Source organism: Helianthus annuus, chromosome 9 (genome assembly GCF_002127325.2).
Source record: "Helianthus annuus cultivar XRQ/B chromosome 9, HanXRQr2.0-SUNRISE, whole genome shotgun sequence".
Lineage (NCBI taxonomy): Eukaryota > Viridiplantae > Streptophyta > Magnoliopsida > Asterales > Asteraceae > Helianthus > Helianthus annuus.
Genome location: NC_035441.2, coordinates 63457644 through 63467201, shown reverse-complemented (window position 1 = coordinate 63467201; position 9558 = coordinate 63457644). Strand labels below are relative to the sequence as shown.

General features: G+C 35.9%; 1 protein-coding gene across 1 annotated transcript; it reads left to right on the top strand.

Annotated features, from left to right (window-relative positions):
• The first annotated feature begins 637 nt into the window (after positions 1-637).
• LOC110877877 (regulator of nonsense transcripts UPF3) lies at positions 638-9128 on the top strand. Its single transcript, XM_022126098.2, has 13 exons — positions 638-1027; positions 2715-2821; positions 3032-3127; positions 3222-3320; positions 3870-3949; positions 4125-4232; positions 4325-4442; positions 4986-5059; positions 6057-6435; positions 7449-7547; positions 8149-8273; positions 8417-8467; positions 8618-9128. Exons 1-12 carry the CDS (start codon positions 888-890, stop codon positions 8453-8455), a joined length of 1464 nt encoding a protein of 487 aa, XP_021981790.1. The 5' UTR covers positions 638-887; the 3' UTR covers positions 8456-8467; positions 8618-9128.
• The last annotated feature ends 430 nt before the right edge of the window (positions 9129-9558 follow it).

Below are 9558 nucleotides of genomic sequence, written 5' to 3'. Positions count from 1 at the left end.
AATTTGTTTATTTTTATCGGACTGTAATGCAGCGGTTCCCAAAGACATTTGTAGCAAATGTAGATATGTCTGTCATTGATGAGATGGTAGTTCAAAGTGAAGACGGGTTTTCAATGACACTAGAGATTCGGCAAGAAACGGCACGTTGGAAAATGCTGCAGGCTGGGTTGGAAAATGGAGCTCAGTTTTTGCTGCGATATCATAGGGATCAAAACACGTTACGAATTCTTAATCCGAACCCCTAGGTGATATATCTATTGACAGATAGCGTCAGAAGTAAACAACTAATATCGTTACCAAGCATGTCGTATGTTTGGTAACAGTTTTGGAACAATTATTACTATATATGTTTTGTTTACAAAAACTTAATGTGTAACGAACATTATGTCAATGTACTTTTTTGGACGTGCTCAAGTGCTCAAAATATTAGGTTTAACAATCAAAGTTTAACGGTTCTACGTTTAAATTATTTTATGTGTTTAGTTGGTGTTTAGCCACCTGTAAAAATCGCGGGGTCTTAAGCTAGTTAAAGAATATAAATGAAAACGGAGCAAATCATAACGACTACTTTTATAATTTCCTCATAGCGTAGAGAGCAAGTATTTTGACTATTTTCTACACGTCCGCGTCAGCAACAACCAATTTTAGTTTTTTACGTTCAAGCGTATGTCACAAATAGATATCCCCAAAATCCTCTTTCGTCACTCTTCGCGACCAATTTGGGATCAAATTTGACAAATTAGGGCACGAAATCAATCGATTTCATCAATTCGAATGCGATTCATCTCCCAATTTCTCACCAATAACATATTCAGAGGCTCAATTTCTTTTTCTCATAGTTCAAGTTAGCTGTTTTTAGGGTTTGGTTTCGGTGTTCGTAAGTACGCATGAAAGGTCCGTTAGATCGGACAAAAGTCGTGCTGCGGCACTTGCCGCACACGATTTCGGAGTCGGTGATCATGGAGCAGATTGATGCTCGGTTTGCCGGTCGATATAACTGGTTCTGTTTCCGTTCTGGAAAGAATAGGTTAGGGTTTTATGTGCATTTTGTTTGTTCTTTTGTTTACTGATATTATGTTGAAGTTTACTTTTGAATTAATGAATTGAATATGTTATGAGTTTGGTAGACATGTTCTTTTTTTAAATGCTTGAGTGATTTAGGAATTGAGGGTTTTACTTTTATGTATGTAGAAGGATGGTGTGACTTTGTTTTAGGATCTTGCCTTAGGAGCGTAGCGCTGTAGTTCTTTTATGTGGCCTTAGGTTGTTATCGTTGCTTTCGGTGTCCACATTGTGTGTTATTTGTGCTTCTTTATAGACTGTTTGTTTTTGGATGCGCGGCTTTTGAGTAGTTATGTATATTTTATATCACTTTATGGTTGGATATTGCTTTAGAGCTGGGGGTCTCATGGGAAGCAGCCTCTGTGCCCTTTGGGGTAGAGGTAAGGCTTGCCTACATCTCAGCTTCCCCAGACCCTGCAAATAGCCTTCCCCAGACCCTGCCAATAGCTTGACTATGGGTGGGATTGTATTGGGTATGGTTGTTGCTGTTGTATATGTGTAGTGTCTGGATGTTTGGGGACAAATAAGTGAACTTGTAGATGTGTGGGATCATAGTTGTTAATAGTGAGCATAGCGCTCGCTATGGTAAATTGCGTAGCGAAGAGCGAGTTTCCCGCTAAATGATGTTTAGCGCCTAAATAGCATGAGAATAGCGGATTTAGGTGTTTTTGCTGAATAGTGGATACAACAACAACAACAACCATACCCAGTAAATCCCGCAAATAGCAAAGCTACTTATAGGGTCTGGGGAGGGTGGGATGTAGACAGACCTTGCCTCTATCCCTAGGCAAGCTGGGGTCTGGGGAGGGTGGGATGTAGACAGACCTTGCCTCTATCCCTAGGGATAGAGAGTTGCGGATAGAGATTGAAAAAAGAAGCGTATTTAGGGTTTTTTTTTTTTTTTTTTTTTTAATTTTAGGAATGAAAAAAGTAGCGTATTTCTTCCATATTTACAGGAATTTTGATAAAATATACGTGTATAATATTTCTAAAAGTTTCTTATAGTGTATCGCTAAACAAGAATGATGAAATAGTACCCGCTATTTCATCGCTATCACTACGTAGCGTATAGGTAGCTTGTTGCTATCGTCCGCTATTCGCAATTGACAACTATGTGTGGGATTTGGTTTAGTTGTTTTTGTATTTGGAGCATATAGGGGCTATAGCGACCACTATAGCGCGCTATGTAGCCATGCGACCAAGCGTCGCTATATGGGTCTTAGCGATCAATAGCGAAGTTAGCGAGAGTTAAATGGTGCAAAAAAAGCGAGAATGTTAAGGGCAAAAAGTCAAAAACTGCCCGCAGCAGGCCCGGGTTTTCGGAGCTGCATTCGTGTCCGTAGAACGTGCGGGCACGTGAGTGGGATTTGACCCGTGGGAAGTTTGGAAGCTGGCAGAGTGAACGCCCAGCTTTTGTATATAATGTTTGGTAGTGACGTGTGAGGCTATAGTGTGCATTTTGGTTATACTTTAGTTTGCTGCTGTTATGTTGATGTTTACTTTTGAATTGATGAATGGATGGCATTGAATTGTGTACCTTTATGAATTTGTAGACATGATTTATAAATACCTGAGTGACATAGGCGTTTGGCTGATTCCATAGTTTCTGGATGTTTGGAGACAAATAATTGAACCTTTTAAACTTTATGCAGCACAAAGCGTCAATTATATTCCAGAGCCTATATTGACTTTAAGCGGCCGGATGATGTCATTGAGTTTGCAGAGTTCTTCGATGGGCATGTTTTCGTTAACGAGAAGGGTAATGCTTGAGCATGTACTTTAAAGCAGTTGAATGACATTACAATTTTGCTCTTTTTGATTGACACACGTTTTCTTTAATCTTTATTTTTAAATAAGATTTAAAGTATACACACACAAGAAATATTACATGTGTTCCATTTTATGATCTTCTTATTATTAATCATTCTCTCATGTTGAGAAGTAATGTTTAATCTTCTCATTCTTCCAGGTACCCAATTTAAAACAATTGTTGAATATGCACCTTCACAGCGTGTTCCCAAGCAATGGTCTAAAAAAGACGGACGTGAAGGGACAATAGGGAAAGGTAATAAGAGGCTTATCTAGCATGCTGGTTACGGTTTCCAGTTAACTCATTACCTAACTTATTACTTACAACTAATGTTTTGATGAATATATAGATCCCGAGTATCTTGAATTCCTTGAGTTTATTTCAAAGCCTGTGGAGAATCTTCCCAGTGCAGAGATACAATTGGAAAAAAAGGAAGCTGAGCGAGCTGGTCAGCCCATGTTCTTTTAACCGTTTGCTACCTTGAACTTAAACTTGATTTTGTGGAATTGGGAATAATTTATTGGTTATATGTTGGCATAAAATGGGTTAGAGTAAAATGCCATTTTCGTCCCTGAGGTTTGGCCAGTTTTGCCACTTTTGTTCAAAGGTTTGTTTTTCTGCATTTGGATCCAAAAGGTTTGAAATCTTGCCATTTTTATCCAGATCGTTAACTCCATTCATTTTCTCCGTTAAGTCAGGGGTATTTCCGTCTTTTTTTTGTTAACTTAAGGGTTTTGAATGCTTGTACATAAAGTGAAAAAGACCGAATTGCCCTTTAAGTTAACAAAAAAGACGAAAATACTCCCTGACTTAACGTAGAAAAATGGATGGAGTTAATGAGCCGGATGAAAATGGCAAGATTTCAAACCTTTTGGATCCAGATGCGGAAAAGCAAACCTTTGGATGAAAGTCGCAAAACTAGCCAAACCTCAAGGCCGAAAATGGCATTTTACTCAATGGATTAATACACCCTGAATTTTTTACTATACATTTCCAGGTGCTGCTAAAGAAGCTCCTATAGTCACACCGTTAATGGATTTTGTTAGGCAGAAACGAGCTGCCAAGGGTGTATCCCGGGTAGGAATTTTATTTCTTAGCATGCATCTCGTTTTCCGGTCCGGTTTTCAAAACATTGCTATTTCCATATACATTGAACATTAAGTCACAGTGTGAAGTTCTTAATGGTTGGCTTCTATTCTTGAATGTAATATGGTATGCATGCGTCGTCACTGTTTCTTGTGATTAAATGCAGCGGTCATTGCTTAACGGGAAGTTAATGAGAAGGGCTGGTGCATCATCGTCAAATTCAAGTTCTGTTGTAGTGAAACATGGTTCTGAAAAGAGGACGACTTCTACCATGGTATGGTAATGTTAACTTACATTGGCAAATGCGTTTTTTCTAAAGCGTAGACTGGGTATAGACGTATAGTTATGTGTTTTTCTGATTGACAGTATGTCCTAAAGGATAGTGGAAAGAGCAGAAACAGTAAAGAGAAGTCAACTTATGTCAAAAAAGACGATCGTCAAGTTTCTGATAAATCTGGAAGTGTAGTACTGGAGGAAGAAAAAAGTACGTCTCATCATTGCCGTTTTATTTTTTATGTTGCTATTTAGTTTGTATTTTTTAATCTTGTGGTCAGTTATTTTTGGGATGGAGTGTTTATTATGAGCAAACGCGATATCTGATATATATATATATATATCTTTTTTTTGGGGGGGGGGGGGGGTGAATGTTTCTGAATGTATGCACGACTGTGAACTGTGAACTTTTTCTTCACCTAATGTCATCTTGAGAATAGAGATTATGCCTATAACAATGTGTGTAGATGAGTATGTTCATATTATACTATCATATCACACATCTTTCATGTAGCTTACACGTGTACTGGTTTCCATCTTCAAAATTTAAAATTCAATCTACTGATAATTAAGAAAAAAAAGTTGATAGGCTTTGATCATTCAGGATAATAGGATAATTCTATATCTTTTAATTTCTATAAGTTTTTAGTGTGTTTTGTTTAAGTTTTTAGCATAGTTTCTTTTCATTTAGTTCTGTCTATGACTATTTTTCAATAAATATGCGTAAGTAGTAAGTCATTGTCAATTCATGTAGGTGCATCTGGAGCCCCTGATACTGGAAAGAAGAAAATTCTACTTTTAAAGGGAAAAGAAAAGGAAATTCTCCAGGTAAGTTGATTCATTAAACTAAATCATGAATAAATTGCATTTTACGTCCTTTAAGTTTGAGCCAAATTGCAGGCGTTGTTCTTTAACTAACGAAATTACACTGGATGTCCTTTATGTTACTATTTCTCATCAGGCGGTGTCCTTTTGCGCTAACCCAGTTAATTTTTTCTGTCAACTCATAACACGTGCTACTCACATGAGGGCATAATGGTCATTTTCACTTATTTTGTTGTTAATATATATTACTTTAATTTAATTTTGTTTTAGTTATCAAGTGAAATTTTGTTAGTTAAAGGACACCACCCACAATTTTGTTCGACTTAAAGGACGTAAAATGCAATTCATATATTCATATATATGTATTAATTCATCACATCTTGATGAATAGTAACATATTTTGTCTTGTGTGATTTTGTGTTTTTTTTTTGTTTTACAAGTTAATTTCTTATTTTTATACTTTTGTCATAAAAAATTAAAAAGTTAAACAAACCTAACTTTTTTATTATTATTATTATTTTTTTTGTCATAAAAAGTTAAACAAACTTAACTTTTTTATTAGTCTTTGTTTTACGTTTTTTCCTGGATTTGGTCGTCGTTTGGTAGCATAGTGTTTGGTGATCACATTTGGTCCCTTAGTTTTGTTTCGTTCGGTTGCTATTTAGCACGGTATTTGGTAATACGTCACGTGAGTCACTTGGTGTTAAAACACTCGTGTTTTGTTTTACGTTTCTTTTTTCGGTTTTGGTTGTGGTTCAGTTGCTAAATAGCACAGTTTTACGTCCCCCGGCCCCGCAACGCTGGTAAGACGGTTTTACGCCCCCACCTTGCAACGTGAGGGGCTTAAGACTAGTTTACTCTTTAATCGTTATATGTTTAACAGTGATAGTGTTATGTTTTTGCCTTTGGCTTCGGGTATGCAAGAGTTGTCTTTATTTTCCTAATATGTGGTTAGCGAAAAATCGGCATCTTATCGTTTTAGTTTACATTTGCACTTCAGGTGGTCACAGACTTGACGCCTCAGCAGAACTCACCACCAGCTAAACCTGCGTATGCATCTGGTGCTGCTAGACAGAATCAACGACATGAGGCTAGTGGAAGGATTATTCGAAGTATACTCGTTAACAAGGATGCAAGGCAAAATCAGTCTGAACCGAATCAGAGTTTAAATCAGGAAAAGGACCGAAGACCACCTAGGGCACCGCTAAACGATGATAAGGTCCATGGGCATGATTTGCATAAGGATAAGCTATCTAGGAATAACAGAGACAAACCGGATCGTGGTGTTTGGACTCCCCTGCGCCGTTCTGACGGTAGTGATGAGTCGTTGTCCTCTTCTGCTTCTCGGTCCACGCAAGTGGGATCAGATTCCGCAGAAGGTCTGCTCATAATACATGTTTTAATACTCTGCAATGCAAAGTTAGCATTTTGATTTTGTGGCTTAACCATATATATATCTTAGAGGTGGCAGAATGGACGGGTTGGGTAGCTAGGCAAAACGGTAATTTTGGAGTGTGGGTTGAGTTGACTCATAGTTAATATTATTACATAACTAGGTTAGAACCCCGTGTATTACATGAGTTTAATAAGTATAAATCTATATATTAAGTAATAAAAAAGTTGCATCTTAAAAAACCCGTGTATTGCATGGGTTGAATAAACACGTCTATTACATGGCTTGAATAAATATGTAATTGATTAACACACAGTCTTCAAGATATGATTTTAAAATAATTGAACTTTGATGTACTATTTACTTATTATAACATTTTACTTTGTTTTTATATTTTTATTTATTATTAGGTTAGAAACTAGTGTATTACACAAGTTATAACATTTTACGTTGTGTTTATATTTATTAATAGGTTATTTACTTGTGTGTTACACGTGGTTGGATCAATGAAAATATTAAATAGTTATTAATAAACGGGAAAAATAAAAGAAATAATCAAGAAAAGAAATATTAAATAAATAATAGATAAGCAAAAAATAAAATAAAGATAAAGATTATATATCAATAATATTAGTTGGATATAATCTAATATATATATTAATCTAATCTAATGTATTAATATGAATATTAATAATAAATTAAAGGAGAAAGTGACACGTGACATTAATTGAAATCCTTTATTAGAAGTAGGATTAATGCCTTGAAATTTGAATATGGTTATAAAAACTACATTGTTTGATAGGAATATATTCTTTTGTATACATTAACAGTGCACTTTGAATGACTTTTGAGTTTTGACCCATTGGAACTTTTTTCGTTGTAGTATATGGCCTGTTTGAAATAAAAACGAATAATCCAAATTGACCCATTCATAAGTAAATAGGTCAAAGTGGCGATGTTTGATTTAGATGCTGATCTTGCATGTGGTTCTCTTTACAGGAACTTGTGGTGAAGCCAAGTATGATGTGTCAAATGAACGTGGTGTGGAACTTAAACCCGTTGGAACTGGACGCGGTGCTCATTTCTTTTCTGATAATGGTATTTCTTTGGAAATACTATATATTCGAGGCATGATGATATAATAATCTATAGAGTAAAATGCCATTTTCATCCTTGAGGTTTGGTCAGTTTTGCGGCTTTCGTCCAAAGGTTTGTTTTTCCGCATCTGGATTCAAAAGATTTGAAATCTTGCCATTTTCATCCGGCTCGTTAACTCCATCCATTTTTCTCCGTTAAATCATGGGTATTTCCGTGTTTTTTGTTTACTTAAAGAGCAATTCAGTCTTTTTCAGGGGTATTCGGTCTTTTTACATAAAGTGAAAAAGACCGAATTACCCTTTAAATTAACAAAAAAGACGAAAATACCCCTGACTTAATGGAGAAAAATGGATGGAGTTAACGAGCCGAATGAAAATGACAAGATTTCAAACCTTTTGGATCCAAATGCGGAAAAACAAACCTTTAGACGAAAGTCGCAAAACTGGCCAAACCTCAGGGGCGAAAATGGCATTTTACTCTAATCTATAAAACGTAGAAATATGTCACCTAGATTTACTTATGTATATTTTACTTGTCAATAATGAAAGAAAATACTCCTTATCTTTTCCGGTGCCTCTTGATGAATCTTCTAAACATGCAGGTACCCATAAACACAGTGGTCGCCGTGCATCCACTAATAATGCTAAGGATGCAGATGGCTCTTCGAATGTGAACGACGGAAAACCTTCAAAAAGAGGTGTTTCTGCTGGCTATGGTTCCCACGAGGTGTGTCATATTAATGGCGAACTTCTATTAAACGTATCTTTTTCATTTCTAGGCTTCTAACATATTAATATTAGTATATGATGGAAATTTTCATTTCTAGGCTTCTAACTTATTAATTATTATATTATTTGATGGAAATGCAGAAGCGCGTATGGGTCCAAAAGCCAAGTTCTGGTTCTTAGGTGTGTCAATAGGTAATTACCTGATCTTACTACTCTTCAATTTCCTGTTTGCTGCTTTTCTTTTATAATATACGCACGAAGTTGAGCTATGAAGAAAATTTATATTAGCAATGTAAATTTAAGTATGACTATCTTTTCTTACGTCATGGTTGCAATACGCAGGAGTGAATAGACAGACTCCTATTGTTGCAGTAATGAAGTATAAACCTGCTCGTATCCGGGAAAGTATTCTTTTAACGATATCATGATCAATGCAAAACATGGCGAAGTGAAGAAAGAAAGGATTTCTGAGACCGAGAATGGACGGGGTTTAAAGAAACTTTACCCAACATACGACAGGAGAACCAAAAGGCTTTTTTTCCTTGTTAAACAAAAGAAGTAACCCGTAGAATGAATACCAGGTCGAGTGTCCCTTTGAATCGGGAGTGTGCTTGCCCTGTCGAGCTGTCGATTATAGGTGGATTTTACCCTTATACCCTTTTAAGGTGGTTTGACTTGACTGTATATACTTGTGAATCAGAATGTTTATGGTGTGTTTGTCTCGTGATGATACCATAAGTTCTACGGGGTTGGGAGTTACATAACCATCTTATGTATTAAATTTAAAGCAAAATGTGCAAGCATTATACGTTTTTTTTGTGGTTATTTACTTAAAAGTTGGTTATTTATTTAACGTGTGTATAACAAATTGGTTATTTACTTATTTTCTTAGTCTAAAAATGGACTTTCACCCATATCATCTCAAATTTATTGTGATATTCAGCTGTCGTGTGTAGCACATCTTTATATACAATATATATATATATATATATATTTTAAATTACCTTCATTAATATACAATTTATTAAAGCGTGTAGTAAAATAACAGTATTTACTCATTTATTGTGGTGTTCCTTGGTGGTTCGAAGCGATGATGGCCGGTGGTGCTCCTTGGTTTGATGAAGTTGGTGTGTGTGGGTGGCTTAGAGAATTAGGGTTTAGTGAAGTGGATAAATAAAAAAGACCTAAATACCCTTCAAGCTAAAAACAACAAGAATTCAAAAACACGTACCAAACCACATGCCAGTTTACTCTAGGTATTTATTTGATTCATTTAGAGCCAA

Excerpts from the sequence above, each read along its gene's own strand:
- LOC110877877 (XM_022126098.2), top strand. The coding sequence starts at position 888 with ATGAAAGGTCCGTTAGATCGGACAAAAGTCGTGCTGCGGCACTTGCCG. Across the intron at positions 3,128-3,221 it reads TGAAGGGACAATAGGGAAAG|ATCCCGAGTATCTTGAATTC; the intron begins GTAATAAGAGGC and ends ATGAATATATAG. Across the intron at positions 3,321-3,869 it reads AAAGGAAGCTGAGCGAGCTG|GTGCTGCTAAAGAAGCTCCT; the intron begins GTCAGCCCATGT and ends ATACATTTCCAG.